The sequence below is a fragment of the Sceloporus undulatus genome, chromosome 2 (genome assembly GCF_019175285.1).
Source record: "Sceloporus undulatus isolate JIND9_A2432 ecotype Alabama chromosome 2, SceUnd_v1.1, whole genome shotgun sequence".
In the NCBI taxonomy this organism is placed as follows: domain Eukaryota; kingdom Metazoa; phylum Chordata; class Lepidosauria; order Squamata; family Phrynosomatidae; genus Sceloporus; species Sceloporus undulatus.
This window is the reverse complement of record NC_056523.1, coordinates 23,203,218-23,225,624: the sequence shown is the minus strand read 5'-3', so window position 1 is coordinate 23,225,624 and position 22,407 is coordinate 23,203,218. Positions and strand designations below refer to the sequence as shown.

The 22,407-nt window shown below is 41.5% G+C and overlaps 1 protein-coding gene across 8 annotated transcripts in view; it reads right to left on the bottom strand.

Annotated features, from left to right (window-relative positions):
* The window catches only part of TTLL3 (tubulin tyrosine ligase like 3), a 53,614-nt gene that overhangs the window by 16,167 nt on the left and 15,040 nt on the right, over positions 1 to 22,407 (bottom strand). For 4 of the 8 annotated variants that reach the window (XM_042448943.1, XM_042448942.1, XM_042448941.1 and 1 more), the window contains exons 3-14: positions 21,411 to 21,477; positions 18,170 to 18,202; positions 16,835 to 16,948; positions 15,470 to 15,582; positions 14,130 to 14,301; positions 10,326 to 10,387; positions 10,010 to 10,138; positions 9,723 to 9,837; positions 7,789 to 7,917; positions 5,054 to 5,246; positions 2,611 to 2,759; positions 908 to 1,151 (exon numbers count right to left, since the gene is read on the bottom strand). In XM_042448943.1, the coding sequence (XP_042304877.1) occupies positions 908 to 1,151; positions 2,611 to 2,759; positions 5,054 to 5,246; positions 7,789 to 7,917; positions 9,723 to 9,837; positions 10,010 to 10,138; positions 10,326 to 10,387; positions 14,130 to 14,301; positions 15,470 to 15,582; positions 16,835 to 16,948; positions 18,170 to 18,202; positions 21,411 to 21,477 (1,520 nt within the window). Of the gene's footprint in view, positions 1 to 907; positions 1,152 to 2,610; positions 2,760 to 5,053; positions 5,247 to 7,788; positions 7,918 to 9,722; positions 9,838 to 10,009; positions 10,139 to 10,325; positions 10,388 to 14,129; positions 14,302 to 15,469; positions 15,583 to 16,834; positions 16,949 to 18,169; positions 18,203 to 21,410; positions 21,481 to 22,407 lie in introns of all 8 variants that reach the window. The other 4 variants (XM_042448945.1, XM_042448940.1, XM_042448947.1 and 1 more) reach the window with 3 other exon arrangements.

Genomic DNA, 22,407 nt, shown 5'->3' with positions numbered 1-22,407 from the left:
CCCCATCTGGCAGTTACTCTGAGTGGTCATTCCCACTGAAGTTTGCTCCAAAGTGGGATTTGGGGCAAACGACCCTCATTGAAACCGCTTCCGATGCTCATTGGTTCGATTCCAGGAGGAAAGAAGCGGGGCAAACACAAATAACCCGCGGTTTCCTGACACTAGTCAGGAAACTTCCTGCTTATCTTCCCTCTTTTCTTCCTGCTGCCGCCGCTCGCCCAATCCTAACAGTGGTGGCACAACAACAACGCCACAAGCCCTGCCAGCATTGGACAAGCAGCAGCAGTAGGAAGGAAAGAGGGAAGGTAAGCAAGAAGGAAGAAAGGAAAAGAAGGGAGAGAGGGAGAAGGAAAGAAGGAATGGGGAGGGAAGGAAGGAAGGAAGAGAGAAAGGAAGAGAGGGTTCGGTCAGGGCCGCAGCCCTCTGAAGGGGTTTCCAGGGGGTGGGTGGCCAGCTGAAGGGCTGCCGCCTTCCATCTAATTCCATCCATCTAATGGGAATGACAAGTGTTCCCAGAAAAACAAGTGATTCCACAAAAAGTCTCTTTTCATAGTAAGAATGACGAACCTTTTGTGAATCACTTACAAAGTGGAGAGGAGCGGAGCGGGAGCAGAACGCAGATTATAGTCCAAGTAGGAATGACTAAAAAATTTGGGGTAGGTCTTTTGCAACCAATTAGCTCAAATGGTCAAAGCCATAGTTTACTACGGATTAATAATTATGGACAATATGGCAGATATTAATAATGAAAAAATCAACAAAACATCTTCACATTGAATGGATTTAACAGAACCTCTTAAGTCATAAAAATATAGCACATCTCTGCTATACTTTGCTCTTTTGTCTTGTTTTCCTCATTTAACATGGATTATAAACTCAGACAAGGAGACAGAAAATGCAAACTCACGTATCCAGGTCGTGTAGGGAAAACGGTTGGGTAGAGAAGCGAATGTAGCTCTGACGGTAGAACCAAATGGTAAGTGGATTCCAGTCAGTCACCAGGAACCACTGGCGCAGATCAAACTTGGTGCCAAAGATGAGCAGAGGTGTCTCTATGTATTTTTGGACAACCCACTTGCCATCCTTGACAATCATGGGGTCACAGTCCACTAGCTTCACAATTTCTTCCAAGCGATCCATGCACATGATGCCTATTAAAAAAGTTGTCCTCATTGTCATGTCAAACGCATATCAATTCTACCTCCTAATTGACGTTATAAGACTAGTCTGGACCCAAATTAAAAGCTCACCAGCCCTTTCTAAAGAAGCCAATATGATTCTGATCCTTCACAATTCTGACTCCACAAAAGACTTTTCCCTCTCTTGGAAGCATTAAAGAACACATTTATGTTGCTGAGAATCAACCTCCAGTCAACAAGTGTTCTCATTCATGCAGCTGCTACCTCCATGACGGTGGCAGCCATGTAAAACCAAAATCAAGAGCCCCAGGCTAACTGGCCGGCCATGAATCTGGCATGGCAGAACTTGGCTGGCATCTTTAAAGGATGGGTCACTCTTGTGGACTAATCCTTGGCAACAAACTTACCATTGTGTCTTAATGGAAGTGTTATTGCAGTAGTTTGTGGCCACAGATGATGTACCTTTTAGTCTTATGGAGTCATGTTTCTCATCCACTATATATAAACCAGCCCACTCAATGTACCAGACTAAACCAGCCTGTATCCAAGAGGTGGCCTAATTTCATTCAGAGTAGCACCAGGTGAGAACTGCAGAGAGAGAAAGTGAGGACTATTCAATACTGCAGTCTCCCTCCACTCTTGGATATGGCTGTAGCCACCATTGCTACAGATCCAATTTCACAGATGAAACTTCAGTTTCTCTACCTCTATGGTAACATGGGCATATTTATACACACAAGCAATGTCCTAACAGCAACTAATCGTCACTGTTTTCAATATGAAAACTCTCTCAGCATTTACTTGAAGAAGAAAATCATATAGTTAGGCTTCACAGATCTCTGTTGATTTTGCAAACTCAGAAAGAACAGAGGACTAGCACATGCTGAAGTGCTATTTAAGCCCTTTGCTGATTCCATATTTCAAGTCATGGCTGCACTGGCCAGGATAATCTGGGGGCAGTCTGGAGTACATTGGACCAGAGCTGCCCCGATCTCCCTGCATCATCTTGGCTCTCCTTTCTCATGCCGGGCAGCTGTTAGCACCTGTGCTCCAAGGTGCTGCCTGGTGCAGTCATCACCCCAGATGCATCACTTTGCTCTGAGATTAGAATGAGACACCCATCAATGACTTCAGAGTGAGCGATTGGCAGTGGCAGTACATATGCCAGGTAGCAAAATGGGTCATGTTTCAAACAGCCACCCAGCGATGAAATGGAGAGCTCTGGATCTTCTGGGAAGATCGGGAGTAAACAGCGTTTTTTAAAATGCATGTTAAGAGGGGTACATACTGGTTCTGGTGCTGAATGAGAGGTCTATTCCAACGAGAACTGAGCTATGGGCCATGTATCTCTCAGTCTCCATGACTAGATTGGTGTAGTGGGGGGTTATTTGGCCAATACAAACAGGGCCTTCAGTCTTCACATTTGACGTTAGATGATTAAAATACTTTCCATATATCCTACTTCTCTTACCTCTGCCCCGAGACTTGGCTCCTGGCTTGACAATCCAAATGTTCTTATCCCCTTCCATGCCCAGCTGTGGGACAACCTTTGCCAGTCGGTGCAGGATCTCTTCACATCGTTCAACATGGGCCCCTGTTTGTGCCATTTCTACCCCCTCACTGAAATCACACAGAAAAATGACCCCACTCTTTTTCTGCATTCATACCTTATTCAGTTTGAACAGAGAACTGTTCAAGGCACGAACTGGGTACAAGGCTCAACCCCAACTTACTGGGGTATATGTGTGGGTGGATGGGGAGGCCAGAGGAAATACTTTTGAGGAATCAGCATATGTGTTGTGGGAGTGAGATGCAGTAAGAATTTATTTATCATTTTATGAATAACAGAGTTAGAGCCATTCTCATAGAATCATAGAGTTGGAAGAGACCGCAAGAGCCATCCAGTCCAACCCCCTGCCATGCAGGAAATCACAATCAAAGGAACCCCAACAAATGGCCATCCAGCCTCTGTTTAAAGACCTCCAAGGAAGGAGACTCCATTACACTCCAAGGGAGTGTGTTCTACTTTTCTGTGTGCCTGTTTCTGTCCCCAGCAGAAGAGCGCTGCACCAGGCAGGCTTTACACATATATTCCAGGAAGTGATGGTGGTGGCTCTGAAAGCAGGCCACCACTTCTGGGGCCTCACCAGCCAAGCAGCTCATTGTGAGAGCCTGGCTACTGCAGTCACTTCTGCTGAGATCAGAATGGGGCACCCCATCATGTGAACAAGGATGGCAGCTCCCCCCCCCCCCCACTTAGTTGATTGCATGAGCACCCCATTCTGACATCAGCAGAAGCACCAGCAATGGCCAGGCTCTTACAAGGAACTGCTTGGCCAGTGAGGCTGCAGAAGCAGCACCATGGACCAAGGAACAGGTCAGCTTGGTGTTGCACCAGATTTGGCCCAGTGCATGTAGTCACCATTGTGGTTGGTCACGGGCCAGTCCAGAGTATAATTCTCCAGATTAAGCAGCCACTGTAGATGCACCCTTCATTTGAAAGTAAAAAAAAGATGAGAGAGGGGAACAAATGCCTGAAAGCCACGGCTTGAAAGGCGTGTTTTAAAGGTAACAATACATTACATTTTGGGAAACAACATTTCCTCTGTCATTTTTTTATTAAAGGTAAATCAGTATCAGGTAATATAATTATTTTGGGGCTGTTTTCTCATTATTCTTAAAATTTTACTTTTAGGGTAATTATTTATGGAGATTTTGAATACTTTTGCATTAGGATTTTAAAAACAATTAAAAAGTAACTTAGGTCTTGTCTGCATGGACCAAAAGCCCCATCCTGCCCCCGTTCTGACAGGTATATTTTAAAAAATATACCTCTTGCTCTATCCAGAGCTCTTCTATCACATGCTGTAATGGCAGTCTGGATGGGCATCCTGCTGAGCCACCCGGTGCATCTGTTGCTGCCACAGGTTGCTCACTCTGAGGCCAGCCATGTGCTTATTGCTAGGTGCTTCGTTCTGACCTCAGAAGTGAGTGGTCCGTGGCACTGATGGATGTGCTTAGGAACTCAGAGGGACACCCATGTAGACAGCCACAGCACTGCAGGAACAGAGGGCCAGGTAATAGGGCAGATTGGGCCAGCTGCAGGGCCAGGATACTCCAGACTGTCTCTGGAGTATCGTGGTCCAAGCAGACACAGCCTAAAAAGCAAATAGATTGGAAGAGGTAATGTAACAAATGCCTCTCAAAAGAATTAATAAGAAATAATGGCAATGGGTTCTTTTTAAATGTAACAAATCTCTTTTAAGAAGGAGCATTCCAAGCTCTGCTGAAAGTGTGCAGACAGTTTCTGTAAAATGTCAAGATTTCAGGACCCAGAATGGAGCAAGATTTCATCTGGATTGGACTTCCAGCAGTCAAGGAATGGAAATTCTTCATACAGTGCATGTCACCCAATTCTTATTTCTTTTATTTTATTGATCCAGTTGTGGTAACCCTGACAGACAGTTTATTGATTCTTTTGTTTGTGTTTGTTCTTTCAGAGTTTAGGTATGGTGGTCTGATATCCTGTGATCACAGGGTCACATTTCCCAGGATGCTCAGAGGGAAAGCTTGGGTAGGAAAACAGCAAGGAGAAAAATTGAAAAGAGAAAAGAGCCAGGCTGCAGAGAAAATAACAATACCATGTTTATGATTCAGTCCCATCTGCTATGTCCTTTTTGTCAGTAGCAAGCTACAAAGACAGTGTCCAAACCCAGATATTCTACAACCTACCAAACATTTTTAAAAACTTTTGCAAAAGGAAAAAAAGGATTCCTATTTAAAAATAAAAATTATGTGCATACTATGCAAATTTACATTAAAACATGGCCACTTTGTATAAAATTACAGGTGTAAAACAGAGACTTCAGTTCAGAAAAAATGGCGGGATAGAATTCTAGATCTCTCATACTTACTGGGCTACCTGATAGTAACCCTGCAGAAAATCTTTCCAGTGTGCCTTTGTCATTAGAAGGGGAGACCCAAATTCTCTGTCAATGTCCTGGTGCCTCAAGCTGCTCAAGTGCTCCTCACATGCACGTATTGCAGTCTCAATCAGTCGGGATGAGAGATTGATACCTTTCTTACGTCCACTGCACTGCGTGGCTTCTGCAAATAGAATGTTGTTGCATCATTGATGGTGGGTGTGTAGTGTGGAATTGGTCTGCTTGTGGGGAACGATAGGAGACACCACACCTGATGGAATTAAAGAAACCTACGTGGTATACACAATGGAGGTAGAGGCTGTTTTCACAACCAAAGCTTGAACTGGCTTATTTAGGTAGTGTCTGCACAGTCCAGAATACTCTGGGAGCAGACCAAAGTATTCTAATTCCAAAGTTACCCCAACATACCCACGTTATGTGGGCCCTCTGGAGTGATGGTGGGTGGCCACTGTCCCCACAGGTTGCTCCCTCTGAGGCCAAATTCTAGATCAAAGCCCAAGCACTGATCACATGAGGCTGGGCGCTTCATTCTGATCTTAAAGGAAGAGACTCATGCCAGCAGCAGCGGGTAGCACAATGGCACACATGTGCAAACAGCTGCATGGCGCTGCTCCAGAGGATTCTGGATCTTCTGGAAAGCCCCAGAGCAAAAGGCAAATCTTCAATTCAGCTTAAGCGAGCAGCTATACCATGGATTAGGTGCTGAGCTGTCGATACGTTGTCTGGACACTTTACACCAGAACCAGAGATTAGGCCCCGGTATGGCCTTAATGTATACACTGGGATGTACATTAGAATTCTCTTGCACATTCTCTACCCTACCCTTACAAACCTGGTGGTCTCCAAATGAGTTCATTAGTGAAGGTTAAAACTGCAGTCCCACACATCTGGAAGGCACCAGATTGAAGAACATGATCAGGTTACAGAACATGATCAGGTTACAGAACATGATCAGGTTACAAAATGTAACAAAAGCAAATGACTACCATTCCATTCTTGCAGCATATACATTTGTGGATGAAAGCCCACTACAAGAGAGGCTTAAGAGCATTTTAAGACACGGAAGACTTACAGTTGCTCTTTTTCAATCAGTTTTTAGTATAGGTAGAAAACACTCATTTATAAGGAATGTTCACTTACACTCCAAATGCCTCTACTTAGTTTTCTCTTGCACATTAACAAAGATTAGTTCAACCATAACAAATTAGGTGAACCTTAGCTATAGAAAATATCTTGATTAAACTGCCTTGACTTTCTTAGAAGTAATACAGAGAAAATTAATAGTAAAACACTCAGATAATTTTGAAACTTCAAGCTATTACCAAAGACATTTTCTTTATAAAAAATAAAAGCTACTGACATTCTGTGAAAGATAATTGTTTGCTCCATGTAAAATCCCTGAGTTCCATCTTGAAAATGGTGAGAATCTCTTTTCCAAGAAATCTTATAATGCATTTCATAACTAAAGTGAGTGTTTGTTAAAAAATACAACAACCTTAGGTGCAAAAACCACACACATTCTCTTAAACAAAACTCTCATTAAAACCATAGGTGGTTGGTTTATTAGAGAGATAGAAACAAGAATGGCTCCAAGTGAGTAGAATGAAGGCAAATGCTTTTCTTAGGCTGCAGAGATAATCCATCTGAATAATGCACTTTAAATGCCATGGCTCAGTGTTATAGAATTCTGGGAATAGCAGTTTGTTGTGCTACCAGAGCTCTCCAGAGAAGGCTAAATCTCTCACAAAACTGCAATTCCTAGAGTTCCATAGCATTGGTTAAAATGGTATCAAACTGGGATTATTTCTGCAGTGCAGATGTAGCCAAAGCCTCTCAGTTTGAGAAGTAGCACCAAGCAGGGTTCAAGACTTAGAAATATATCTGAAGACTTAGAAATATATCCCAGGCCACTTCAGAAATACCCTAAATACTCTAAAGGCAGCAGATCCTGTCTGGTTTTGGAAGCTAAGCAGGATCAACCCTGATTAATACTTGAATGAGAGACCAGCAATGGATACTAGATGATGTAGGCTATATTTCATAGCAGGGAACTGGCAAAACCACCTCTGATTCCTTGCCTAAAAAAAATCCGATGAAATTTATGCAGGTTGCCATACACTGAGAGGCAACTTGAAAGCACACAACCACACTTCCAAAAATCAGAGGGTTCCAAGTGCAGGATTCTTCAATCTACACAGGTCCAACAGGAAGGGATAGCATACTAACCACTGCTATTGCTTCTTGTTTAATCACCCAAGTCTCAATATCATAGTATGATCATGCTTTGATGTCCCTATGCTAAGTGGAAGTTGGGAACCAATGCTAGATAAAATACATTTTTGTAAAAACGGGGAAAACCAATATCTACAAATAGACTCCTAGCAAGTGGGGGGGGGGGGTGCAAATTCAAGCATAAGTGCTCACATTCCAGTTAGAACCAGTTGCTCTGACTCCCAAAATGGACTCTGAGTATTTCAAAAAGGCAACCAAATATGATATAGACTAGGACTACTCCTCGAGAGGAGTAAAAAACTTGGACTTGCCCTGAGTATAAAATAACCATTGGGAATTAACAAAAATACCAATAGAAAATCAATTTAAGATAATACTTGCTCTACGCTTTCTACAGATGCTGGCTGGAGCTGGTAGCTGTTAAACATGGTAAATTTTCTATTTCAGCACTTGGCTCCCACAAGCTTACTTACCCGGAGACAACTGGCTGTCTAAGAGCTCATTCTCATTAGCATTCAAAGCTTCTATGAAAATTGATTTATTCCAGTATCGTTTCACCACGACTTTGAGAAGGCTTCTGGCTGCAGTGAGCTGGAAGTCCTCTACCACAGAAGAAAAGAAGAATACACAATTCTATGTTCAGTGCTTAGGGTTATATATATTTTTTGGTATTCTTAGGGCATCTCAAAAATTCAGGAAAAGAACCAATTTTTTCTACCACAAAGTTATAATGCATAAGTTGAGGAATTTCTGGGAAATGCCCAAACTCCAGTAGTATGAGAGTGGTTTCTATGTGGCCAAAAATGTACAGTACCAGTAAATCCCCAGCAGGATTTATCTCCTTCCCTTAAGTTTCTTGCCCTTCAGAATTTAGACAATAAGCCTCAAGGAACAGGATTTTGTTTTGTTGCACCACTCTGAAAAGTACCATGCTTTCATCGGTATGACACCAAATGTTGAATAATGTAAGTAAATGTAACATAATATTTTGAATTTGGGGAAATCATTCAGTTTTTATTGCAGAGACTTTCAAAGCAGTTGGTCACTGTTTTAGTCCTGAGGTGGGATAAAGACCCAAATAAGAAGGGAAGCAATTTAGGAGGAACATTATCACTACAGAACTGAAAAATCAGTGTCTGAGAATATATAAACCAAGGGAGGGGTGCAGGCCACAAATGGCCCCGGGGCTAATATGCCATGGCAAAAATAGGGAGTGTGAGGAAAATGTAGCTCTTCCAGGAAGGTAAATGCAGTTTCCAAACACACATAGGTTGCCCACACTAGATACCAGGTATACTTTAGTCAATTATTTTTAGGATGTATCATAATTCATCTAGTTCTTCAGAAGAACTTCAAAATAGCTATGATATTGAAATATTCAATCTCCTTGTGTATTCTTTGCAGAACTATGGTGCTGATTAGTCTGTAATATTCTCCTCCTGACTACAGAACCAAACACAGCCTCTGTAATGCCATTGTTATTAATACTTAAAGAAATAAACATGAAATTAAAAGTATTTCTTTTCTTTGTTGTTACTAGGCTTGAAAAATATGCTAGGGCCACTCCCAATTAGAGAACAGAGGCAGTGTCTCCTCAGGCCAGAATACTTGTAGAGTATTCTGGCCCCGGAACTGCCTTGACCTCCCCATATTACCTTGGGCCCACTCTTTTGACGCAGGGCAGTATTTCACATTTATGTCCCAATGTGCTTCCCAGTATGGCTGCTGCTACCACACATCACCTGTTGTGAGATAAGAACAAGGCGCCCAGCATTGGTCACATGGCTAGGCATCTCATTCTGACCTCAGCGCAAGAGATTCATTTTGAACAGCCACACGGCTTAAAAATAGAGAACTGGAGAAATTTGTGACTTTTTAAAGTCTGTTTTAAGAGGGGTATACCCCAGGTTTGGTGTTGAATGGGCCAGATGTCATCCGGATTGTTCACACCAGACTCAAGGATCATGCCTTGCATTGCCAGGATTTCCCTTCAAGAGGATATCAGGAGGCCATTTTATTCAGGGCAAGATTCAACAGAAGCTGAATGGTTGATCAAAGAAACAAGCTTGGCACAAGAGTTCCACTGTTTTCCAGTAGACATGTGAACATATTTGAGGAAATAAATTTGTTAAAGAGCCTATTAGCTTTGCTATACTGTAGAATTCTCTGAGAACAGTTGGGCCTTGGGGCTTATCATGACTACATAGAAGACACGTTCACAACACTTATTTAGTATCAACACACTAACTTGTTCCAGGCATAGAAAACATGCCTCACACATGGCAATCTGCTGGGAAAAGGCATCTCTCACCCTGAAAGCAGAAAAAAATCAGAATCCCATTCTGTTATAAAGGACCTTCTTTCTCCTTCCTCCTTCTCAAAGCAGAACTTTGTGAATAGTTCTCACCAATAAAGGCATGTTTTTCATCTGAAGCTCCAAGACGGTAGCACCGTGGGAAAAAGGTATCGGCATCAGCTTGGTCAAACCATGGCAGGTTGCGCAGATTAAGACACAGTCCTACCTGAGAAAGAAAGCAGACGTTTGAAGTATTTAGATTTCCTTATTCCCCCACTACTCACTTGCACACATACCATTTTGCTCAAATGTTGTATTCATATTAATTTCCCCTACTCCTAATGTCATACATGCTTGACCAATGTGATCTGTGTGTTTATGGAACTGGATTCGCCCACCTTGGTGGTAAAGGTGCCTGCCTTTGCAAAATGATTCATCATCTGTTCCTTGCGCAGAAAGCGGCAATCAATAACATCACGCCTGTTGGTCCAGATGAAGTAGGGGGTCTGGTTGCGAACCAACCTTGACTGCCAGTGAAAAGAAGGATAGCAAACAGTGTGAAAGCATAGTACGCAAAAGACAGTTGTGAAAATCAAACTGCCAGGAGATGAGGGGTTATACACTGCTTTTGTTCCTTGGAGTAAGGACAGAATAAAATTCTAAAAGTAAAACTAAGCATTTAAAGGGTACATTACTCTGTCACACCAAACTAACCATGAGGCTAGAGGTACCATCAGTGTCATCATCCTGTTCATAATCCTCTTCTTCTTCCTCATCTGTGGAAGGAAGAAGTGGAAAACATGAAGCAGGCAGTGAAGGACAGTACAATAATCAATGTTAAGCACCACAGAATGCACAACATGACCTGTATGGTTTGGGACAAAGTAACTGAAGGAGTTCCTTCACCCATACTCACCAGTCCACACACTAAGACCATCATCCAACACCCTACTCCTCCAAACACCACATAACAACAACAACAACAACAACAACAACATTGCCGCCTTGAGTCCCTATATTGGGAGAAAAGCGGGATATAAGAAAATAAAAAAATAATCATTGAAGACCCACTGAAAGGGGTGCCTAAGACATTGGAAGTTATAAATGAATTTGGTCAATGTGCAGGGTTTAAGATAAACAAAAGTAAATCAGCGCTTTTAACATTAAATATGACAAAAGAAAAACAAAAGACACTTCAAGAAATAAGTGGAATACAAATTTAAAAAAGTAAAGAAAATACCTTGGTATTAACCTAACCAAAAAAAACTTCCAATCTTTTTGACAACAACTATAAACCAATACAGCAAGAAGTGAAAAAAAAATGGAAAAACTATATTTGTCGTTAATGGGGAAAATTGCACTTTTAAAATGAACATATTGCCTAAACTATTGTATCTATGTCCGAATCTCCCAATTATACTAAATGATTTGGTATTTACTAAATGGAAAAAAGAATTATCTAAATTTATATGGGCAGGGAGGAGGGCAAGGATAAAATGGAATGCAATAATCGACATTAGAGAAAATGGGGGCTTATCAATGCCAGATCTGAAAATATATTATCATGCATGTAGTTTAGAGTGGTTGCGGGAATGGATATACCTGAGAAATGAATTATTATTTTTTAGATTTGGAAGGTTTTGATTTGATTTTTGGATGGCATGCATTTTTGTGGTATGGGAAACTGGAACAAAACAAACAATTCAATGAACACATTATCAGAAAGGCAATTTTATGAATTTGGAAAATATATAAGGGAAAAATATATAGGGAAATCCCAGACTGGGTATCACCGCAGGAAGCTTTCCTAAGAAGGGAGAAATTAAAAGGAAAAGAATGGTTAAGATATCAAGATATCATCAAAAGAGAAAATGGGAAATTAAAAATGAAAAGCAGGGAAGAAGTGGGGCAGGAAGGAATGGAAATAAACTGGTTCCCCTACCAACAATTAAAAGGAAGATTCTTAACAGATACAAGACAAGAAGGTATAACAAATTCTAAAACAGAACTAGATGTGATTATTGAAGGGGAAGAAAAAAAGATAATATCAAAACTATATAAATTATGTTTGAAATTACAATTGGAAGCAACAGAAACTATGAAAAATGATATGATACAATGCGCAAAAAAATGTAAAACATAATATCCCACTTATAAATTGGGAAAGGGCATGGGGTAAAGATTTGAAATTCACATTACGTACAGATATTAAGGAAAACTTTATCAAAATGTTATATAGATGGTACCTTTTGCCTACAAAACGCTAAAATATATAAAAGGAAAGAAAATATGTGGAGATGTCAGGAGAAACCTGGAACATTTTATCACATGTGGTGGACATGCTCCCAAATTAAAAGATATTGGATTAGAGTACATAAGATTATTCAAGAAATCTTGCAAATCAAAATAGAGATGAAACCAGAGGCATGCCTGTTAAATATGGTGGAAGAGATAAATGCAAGGAAATATCTTAAATATATACTATACCTTGTTACTACAGCAAGAATAGTAATAGCTAAAAATTGGAAAGAAAATAAGGCTCCAGAAATTGACGAATGGCTAATTAAAATCCTGGAAGTTATAGAAATGGACAATCTGACAAAATTAATGAGAGAGGAAGAAATAAAAGAAGACGATTTAGGATGTGAATCTTTTATTAAATATTGTAACAAACGATGGAAAGAGGATGGTTAAACAGGAAAAAAAAGTAAAAAGATATGTGATATATATCATTGGAATGTGGTTTAATAGAATGATATATATATATATATATAGAAAACATCTAAGATTATTACATAGTCTTTGAAAGAATAAAATAGCATAAAGGATAGTGAGATAAGAGAAAGAAAAAAAAGAGGTAGAAAGAGAGGAAGAAACCAGAAGAGGTGGTTTAATGATTAGGTATTGGAAAATATAACGGATAAGTGGAACAGGAAAGGGGGGATGGGAGAAAGAAATTTTTGAATGTGCATTTCATATATCATACAATCTATTGTACAAATTTAAATTTTCTCAATAAAAAAAATTTAGAAAATAAAATAAAAAATAATAAGAACATTTATTTATAATGCCATTTCCACCAAAGAGCGTTATATCAAAATTATAGCAAGAACGGATTGTTAAATCCTTGGGAAGTAGGACTGACATCTGCAAAGGAGTAGTCTTCTTTAGAGCAGGGTCCAAGCTAAGAAGATATAACAGATATCTTCCTTTAGTGTCTTTAGATGCCAGGAAAAAAATTACTCATTCACTTATACATTTTAAAACAGTTTTGCTAGCTTAAAATTTGCACTTGTGGCATTTAAATTGTCTGCCCACACCGTCCACAGGCTTGCCATCCACAGACTTGAGCTCATGCGGGCAGCAAGCCCCAGTGGACAAAATGGCATGGGTGCTGTAGGCATGCGCCACCGCACATGGGAGCGCATTGCCATAGGAATCCATAGCATTCCAGCATAGGGTTTTTTTCCCATACACAGGAGGTGGTGGTGGTGGTTCCGGAACGGATCCCCTGTATATAGGAAGGGCCCACTGTACGTAGTTTTATTTGGTATGGAGTTTCTTTAAGCAGAAGTGTAAATACCTATTAAATAATACTGAAGAAATATATTATACTCTCATATGTATGTCCTTGGCTTGGGGGCAAAAAGTCAATTTTTGATTGTATTGTAAATTGGGGTGGTGGAATATATTAGTTTGTATATGTGGCATAATAGAATAAACACACTCAGTCCTCCACAGATTTTTTTATCCATGCATTGAAGCACTCATGGCTTGAAAATATTTTTAAAATATATAAATTACAAACAAAACAAAACAAAACAAAAAAAAACCAACCACCTTGCTTTTCCCATTTTATATGAAGGACACCATTTTACTATGTCACTGTATTTAATGGGACTTGAGCATTCATATATTTTGGTATCTACAGAGGGTCCTGGAATCAAACCTCAGCGGATACCAAAGGCCCACTGTATAATACCGGTATTTTTAAAAATTAAATGTGGTGCTGAAGAAGAGTTCTATAGATACAGTACTGTGGACTGCTAAAAAGACATCAATGGGTCCTAGAGCAAATCAATCTGAACACTCCCTAGAAGCCAAGATGACTAAAGTGAGATTTTTGTACTTTGGCCACATCATAAGAAGGCATGGCTCACTAGAAAAGACACCAATGCTTGGGAAAGTAGAAGGCAGTAGGAATAGAGGAAGACTACATTACAGAAGGATAGACTCAATCAAAGAAACCACAGCCCTGAGTCTGCAAGATCTGAGCAGGGCTGTTGAAGACAGGGTAACTTGGAGGCATCTCATTCATGAAGTCGCCATAAGTCGAAGTCAACTTGACAGCAGTTAACAACAACAAAGGCCCGAGCCCATCACTGCTAGATGATGGATCCCCCTTATTTGGATCATGGGCTATTTGCAGGAGGAAGTTCTTACGTGGTGAAGGATGGAGGGGGAGGAGAAGCCCAAGAGGCTGGTGCTCCTGCCTTTCCTTCATACAGCAAGACTTACCATCATACACATCACTGTCATCACCATCTTCATCACGTTCACCATCAGGGTTGCGTTCCCGCTTTGCAGCCGCTTTCGGCAACTTGGGAAACTTTTTCTCCACCCAGCCCCTGCCAAGCAGTCGTTTCCTGATCACAGGGTAAGGGCCATGCACCATGAAGATCTTCCTTTGCTGGGGACCAGAGAGAGAAGAATGGAAAGATCATTGGAAAATTTCATCGTTCTCTCTTCCTTTCCTCTTTGCTATTTAGAGCAAGTGAGATTTTTAGATAGCGTAGTATTTTCATGCATGTAAAATTCAGCTATCTTACCTCATTTAAAACCTCCCATTTGTTCACTACTAGAATTGAATTACATGACAATAAATAATTTTTGTAACCCAGTAAACAAACTATGTGATTAAGGTCACTTCCTTTTTGGAAGTTACTAACAAGAGAGATTTTCTCTCCCTGTTGGGTTGCCATCTCCCTCCCACACATCTCCCTCCCAAAGATGGTGAGACATAAAGCTTTCTTCCTTTACCTGATCTGTTCATTAGCTAGTTAAGATATAGGCTCCCCATGAATATGTAGATCCAAGTCATCAGTAAACTTTTCATTAATTGTAAACTACCTGTCTTGTTTGTTTTCTGAGACAGTTTTAGTTCTTGGAGAAGCAGAAGCAGACTGAGACATGTTTTTCTCTGCAAATGGAAGCTAAACTCTAGTAGGCTTAGCTTGGATTATTTTAGTATATATATTTAAATATACAGTAGGACCTCAGTATCCGCAGGGGATCCATTTAGGATCCCCCCACGAATACCCAAATCCATGGGACCTCACATCCTGTTGTCCCCAATGGTGGTGCTTGCACATGGCCATGCCACCATTAGGGACAATGGAACTTCAGGTAAGCCCCCGTTGTCACCAATTGCAGTGCGTGAACACGGTCTCACTGCCATTAGAGACAACAGGGCTTCATGCATCTTGTTGTCCCTAATGGTGGTGTAACTGTGTGCATGTACTGCCACAGTTGTGGCTGTCCCTAATGGTGGTGCGGCCATGTGCACGAGCTGCCATTTTGGGGACAATGGAGGCTTGCCTTTCTGAATCTACATATGAATGGGCAGCCTACATTTCAACTGGCTAATTAACAGATCAGATAAAAGATGGCAAGTCCACAGATAATGGGGCCCCACTGTATTTGTTTAATATTTAAATATTTTGTTCCTTAAACAAAGGCTGAAGCCTTAGGAAACTTGAATTATCCGACAAGGATTAGTCACTTTGCACTGCAGGGAAGGAGCTGACCACCTTGGCAAATGCTCAAAAACTGAGGTAAGTTGAGTCAACATCCCTCACCTTTATGGCTCTGTCCACATGCTGTCTAGCTTGCTTAAGACGTTCTGGGTTGAATGAAAAGCTGACATTGACACTCCGTGGTGTGTGTCCATCTATCAGAGAATCTAAAGATCCTAAGGGGAGAGGGAGGAAAACAGAGAAAACTAGTTTGCCTCCCTCATTTTATGATTTCTGGACTCTGTCATTCAAGAGGCATTAAAGAATCTTGGCACCGCTCCATGTACACACTGGATGACAACTAAGAAATCAAAGAGGTCAGGGATAATAGCCTGACTGAAGTATAAGAATCTGTTGATCCTATGCCAAGAAAAGACTGGAGCAATTGGCCTATAAATAATGATCAGAGGATTGAAGCAATTCACCTATAAATAATAGTTGCAATGCTTGGGGCTTCCTTGCTTGGAAAAAAGGTAAGGAATAGTTACAATATTTGGAGCTTCCTTATTTAGAAAACATGATAAAATATTTAACAAAATAAACATGCTTTACAGAATGCAGATGGAAAGTCCTCTCCTTCTTATAAAGTTAGAATCCAAGGTCATCCATAAAAGCTGAATGTTGGGGATCCAGGACAGGCAAAAGAAAGAATTTATTTACACAATGCACAGTTAATTTGCTTCCTAAAGATGTGGTGATGACCACAAGCTTAAATGGCTATAAAACAATGTAGACAAATTCATAGATAGAGATCAATGGCAACTGGACTTGGTGGCTATATTCCATTAAAATAGCATTTTTACTGATCCTGGGGATAAGCGGGGGGGGGGGGGGGGGTGAATATTGTTTTCATGTTCTGTTTTCAGGCTTCCCAGAGGTATCTGGTTTGTCACTGACTTGACGAAGCCTTTAGTGTGGTCCAGCATGGCTGTCCTTATGTTTTTAACAAGAATTTGGTTGCTGGCACAAATGAGAAGACATCTCAGAGATTTAAAGACTGTCTTTGAGGGAGAGCAGTCATGTGTTGGGAGATGTATGGCCATTCTTGCAACTCCCAACCCTATGTAGGCACCACTATTTACCATGACTGGAAGCAACTGTCAGGTCATTTTCAGAAGCAATTGTTTTGCAGGTTTAGGGTATCTGTGGGGGGAACAAAATTTATGTACAAAATCTCTGGAATTTTTGTTTTCAGCCAAAACTTTAACAATATGGGAGGGGGAGAGCTTAGGGGTATCTTGGGTGGTGCCAAGGGCTGCATGAGAACCCCCCCTCAACTCCGTGCTGCACAATTCCCACTTCTCTACCAAGAGAATGAGAAGAGCAATGTTGACACACTGGGCCTTTTCCTAACATGAGGATTTATAAGTGAACTGAAAGTAGCACTTTGCCTGACACCATTCCACTGCAAGCATTTTAGCTACTCACCTTCTGACTGATATCTGCTGGTACTGGGAGCAGTAGATGATTGGCGGTGAGCAGGGTACTGGTGTTTATGTTCAGTATTGAAGGATGTAGTTCCAACAGGTTTCAATCTGCTGTCTGAACTCAATTGAATAAAGAGTTGTTTTTTTAAAAAAAAATGTGAGGATTTAAATGGTGCTAATCCATATCAGTGAAGTGTAGCAGAGTTTGTCTAAGGACTTTATCACACAATGAAAATTGGAAGGTTATCTGAGGGTGAATCCAAGACCTCCATGCTCTTTAATGTAATTTCACAAGAGAATATCAAACAATGTCAGAGCCAATCCAAATGCAATCCACATGATATCACGAGTCATCCCAGGAATAGTCAAATTCGGTAAAACAGCACATTTATAAATTCTTTTGCACAGAGAATTTGCTGTCATTTCACATTTGCCTTGGTCTGAAATGCTTCTCTACATCGCCTTGGATTCCTTTCGTTACAAGCAAACTACAATTCCCATGCTCCTTTGCTGCGCTTTTCCTTCCTGCATCCCTTCTTCTTTTAAGGGCAGAAGAGCCACCCAAAACCTGGGCACTCCCAACCATTGAGGGAATCAAGCCCAAGCCCTCAGTTCGGCTCCCTTTCCTGCCCACCGCCACTGTTTCTCCTTCTCTCCTCATACAAGGCAAGCCTCCTCTCCTCCTCCTCCGCCTCAGAGCCTGGCCAAATTAGGCTTCCTTTCCTCTTCCTCCACTCCCCAGAATCCTACTCCTACTCCCCCCCTCCTCTTTCCCCATTGCCCCAGCTTTTTCAGCACCCCCATTCAGTGGCAGCAGAGCGCAGGGAGACAAGGGCAAACAGGCCTCACGTGCTGTCTGCACTGCCAGGGAACAGGCAACCTGAGAGAGCAATCTCTGAGTTGGGAGGGGTGAAACCACGAGGGGGGGTGCACAAAAAGCGTGCACTTGGTGGGAATCCACAGGGACAGGGGAAGCAGTCCCGGCATGCTATCTGCGCTGCCAGGAAGATGACAATGACAGGGTGGGAGGGGGGCACCCTTCCCTCTCCACCCTTCCCTCTGTGGAGCATGTGGGGGCCCTTGTGGAAATGACAATTTGGAGCATGAGCATAAAAGCTATTTCCCAAGCTAACAATGGGGATTTGTCCTCCTCTGTTTGATACCCAAATTCGCATTGGACCTACTTTAATGTGCTTTTAACTCCGTGTTGTGCCCTGTATGTGATAACCATTAGCAAATTGGCTTGCTTTTCCGGGATGCCAGCACTTTAACCATTTTCTGGATGCAAGCACATAGGTCCTTGTGTGAAAAAGTCCTAAGAGAAAGTGCTACTTACCCAAAGGTGCACCCTGAGCAGTTCTGATCCCAACTGTAATTGAAAAACAAAACAATTCTTGGGTCAGGATATCTCAAGGAATATTTGCTAAAAGGAACTGTGAAACTTTGTTTATTCTTGGCTCTCTACTTGGAAGACATATTATTATTATTATTATTATTATTATTATTATTATTATTATTATGCTTTATTTATATAGGACTGTAGATTTACACAGCACTGCACATACAAGCAATAAAATACATAAAAGTAAACCTGCCCATGGTGTACATTCTAAGAAATAATAGCATAATACATATAAATAATACATAACAATACAGGAAGGGGTTCAATAAAGTAAGGCAAGCAACAAATCAAAAACGTCAAATAACAAACAATAGTAACGCAATTCCTGGGAATGCTTCCCTGAACAGGGTGGTCTTCAACTCAGTTTTGAAATTGGTTAAAGAAGTGATGAGCCATGTTCGTGGGGGAAAGAGGTTCCAGGAGTGAGGGGCAGGAAGTGAAAAGGGATGAATCTGGGATGGGGCAGAGAAAATTCTGGGCCGAGACAGCAGACCTTGACTACCAAAATGGAGGGCATGGGTGGAAAAGTGAGGAGAAAGAAGGTCTGATAAGGATAAATAATAAATAAATAATATAGCCCTGTTCATTCAAATGAAGGCCCTCCCCCCAATGTTCTGAGCATCCCACCCAGTTGAGAACCAGCATGATAGTCACTCCTATTGGTTAAGGATCAAGGACTGCTGGTCAAGTGGGAGAGAAAGGGCTTCACTGAAGCCTTTTTCAAGGACACATACACACACACATCCCACATGTGTGGATCCTATATCTAATAATAAACTATATCATTATCAGTGTGCTGTCCTGTTAATAGGCTCCAAATGACTTTCATGGAATGACTATCTCACCCTGCCTAAGAGAAGCACACAAAACTGCTTTCAGTTCTGCTTTCTCCACTGTGACTGATAGGAAGCACAAACAAAGGCTATCAGCTGCCGCCCTGTATTTTGAAAACCTGGGAACATTTAGCAATGACACCACTTCCAATCCAATGCTGGCAAGTATGAATGCATATGAAACTATAAGAAATTTCCATGCAGCCTTCTGATGAATGGTTGAACTAGAAGCCACTACGCAACCCCACATGTTTCAGGGGTACAATTTTATCAGTTCTAGATAACAAAATACATAGCTGATCAGTTGGTACATTCCCCAAGTCTGGGGTAGGCAAGGAGACTAAGAGGCTGCTCCTCCCTCCAAGGGGGTGTGACCTTCAAGGGCTGTACCTATTACCACCACCACCCTACAGGAAATCATTTCGACACCAAAATGTCCTCAGATGCTCTCTGAAGGTGCATTCTTGCCATGTTTCTGCCCCTCAGGACAGTTAAGGCCCAGGAGAGGCCTTCTTTGGCAACAAGACGTGACTTCCAGTCACTTCTGGTTTTCTTGTTTTAGAAAAAGGCCTCTTATTAGATTAAAATGCCTCGGGGACACAATGAGTTCCATTTCCCTAAAAGGCATTTGGGGACATTTTGAGGCCAAAAAAAAAAAAAGGTTTTTACCCATGAAAATGGCCCTAGTGCAGGGGTAGGCAACCTTTTTGAGCCGGGGGCCGGGTTGCTGTCCCTCAGACAACTGGGGGGCCGAAGCCAAAAAATAAATAAATAATTTTTTAAAAAAATTAAATATATAAATAAACCAGGACAAATGTAGGACAAAAATTTCAAATGGAAGACTCTTTTTTAAAAAAAATGGAGGACACACGAAAAAATTTGCTGATTTTTTAAAAAATATTAATATAAATGCATGTTTCTGAGGCTTCTATAGACAATTGCCCCCCAAAGGCCCCGGCAGCAATCGGCGGCAGGACCGGGCTGGGGCCGGTCCCAAGGCCTCGCCGGGCCGCATCCGGCCTGCGGGCCGCAGGTTGCCTACCCCTGCCCTAGTGGATATGTGTGGTCCATGGGTCATATTTTGTCCACCCTTGCCCCTGGCCATGTCTTGCCTCAGCCACAATGTGTTATGCTTCCTCTATACTTCTTTGCATTAGGCTGTGCTAACCTTCTTGGGAGGCATGTCATCATCAGTAATGGGGCATGGGATACACCTTCTGGCTCTCCAATGGCTTGGGAAAGTTTGGGTGCCTAGATTGAAGCCATTTGTCATTAAGAACAAGAAGCACTAAACAAATGTAGGGCAGGGGAAATGTTGGTTGTACACATTTTTGCACCCCAAGTCTCTCCCATGGTTGGGGTGTGTGTGAAATCAGATTATGCCACAAAATGGGATCACAGTTTTGCCTTAAAACACCCCCAAGCCTACTTATTACTCTAAATAATGCTCAAAAACTGTCCCAAAGAACCAGGAACTAAGAACCAGAAGTGGATTCCAGTTACTTTGTGGTTGCATTTTGGATATGAAAATTGGTCCCAACTCTTTTGAGTGTTCAGGATTCTCCTTTGGGTTTTCATCAATCCTAAAATTTAGGATTTTTCCCTTGGTAACTCCCTATTGCAGGATTTTATTTTTAAAATACTGTAATCTCAACAGATCAGACCAAAAGACTCATTGCTTTATAGTTAACAGTTTCTTAGCTTATAAAAGGTAATTTTACACCATGGATGGGGAACCTGTCGCCCTTCAGATGTTAGACTTCAGCTCTTATAAACCCAACAAAACATGATCTAAAAGATAGGGATTGTGGGAACTGTATTCAAAGTACATGAAGGGCTACAGGTTCTCCTTCTCTATTTTATACTGTGTAAAACAGAGCCCTGCAATGTGATGTTCCATGTGTGCCCAAAAGATTCACAGCTCCACTTCTCCGTGCATCTCACCCAATTGAATTGCCCTCCTGAAAAGCACACAATACATGGGGGAGAGGTAGGATAAGTTGTTGACTCATGATCTATTCTATTCATTTAAAGCTCCTCGATCAGAGGTGATTTATGCAGGAACGCAAAACAAGAAAGCCAAAGTGCAGAATGAAGGAGACCCATGGACTCAGTCAACAATGTATACAGTGTTCTTCCACAACACAATGGCTTCCAAATGGATTTCAACTTTTATGATCCCTCCCTATTGGGTCAAGTGGGATCTGCAGTTCAAAACACCTGGCAGATGCCAAGTTAGAGAAGCCTGCTTTATTCTCTTTGCCCTTATTATACTTCTCCAGCCTGATAAAATACACTTGTCTTGTCATAAATGTTAACATACCTGTCTTAGAACAACTTACCTCCTATTCCGGCTCTTCTGCTTCCTCCAGTGTCACCATTTCCTCCTGTTTTACACTTTGGGCTCACCTGTCAAGAGACCAAAAAGGATACCAAGTTTGTCTATGCTTTATAAACCGTATCCGGATGAAAAAAAGAATCCAAGGTCCAGAACACATTGCAGAAATAATCCAGTTTGAGACTGCTTTAACTGCCCTGGCTCAATGCTAGCTTACTCTGGGAACTGTAGTTTTGTGAGACATTTAGCCTTCTCACTCAGAGAGCTCTGGTGCTGCAAAAAAGGACAATTTCCATGATTCCCTAGCACTGAAGTAGGACAGTTAAAGCAGTCTGGAATTGAATAATAGAATCGTAGAGTTGGAAGAGACCACAAGGGCCATCCAGTCCAACCCCCTGCCATGCAGGAACTCTCAATTAAAGCATCCCCGACAGATGGCCATCCAGCCTCTGCTTAAAGGCCTCCAAAGAAGGAGACTCCACTACACTCCGAGGGAGTTTGTTCCACTATCGAACAGCCCTTACTGTGAGGAAGTTCCTCCTAATGTTGAGGTGGAATCTCTTTTCGTGGAACTTGGATCCATTGCTCCAGGTCCATCTCTGGAGCAGCAGAAAACAAGCTTGCTCCCTCCTCAATATGACATCCCTTCAAATATTTAAACAGGGCTATCATATCACCACTTAATCTTCTTTTCTCCAGGCTAAACATGCCCAGCTCCCTAAGTCATTCCTCATAGGACATGGTTTCCAGACCCTTCACCATTTTAGTCGCCCTCCTTTGGACACGCTCCAGTTTCTCAATGCCTTTTGAATTGTGGGACACAATATTCCAGGTGGACCTGATCAAAGCAGAATAGAGTGGCACTATTGCTTCTCTTGACCTAGACACTATACTTTTATTGATGCAGCCTAAAATTGCATTGGCCTTTTTAGCTGCCTCATCACATTGTTGACTCATGTTCAACTTGTGGTCTACTTGGACTCCTAGATCCCTTTCACATG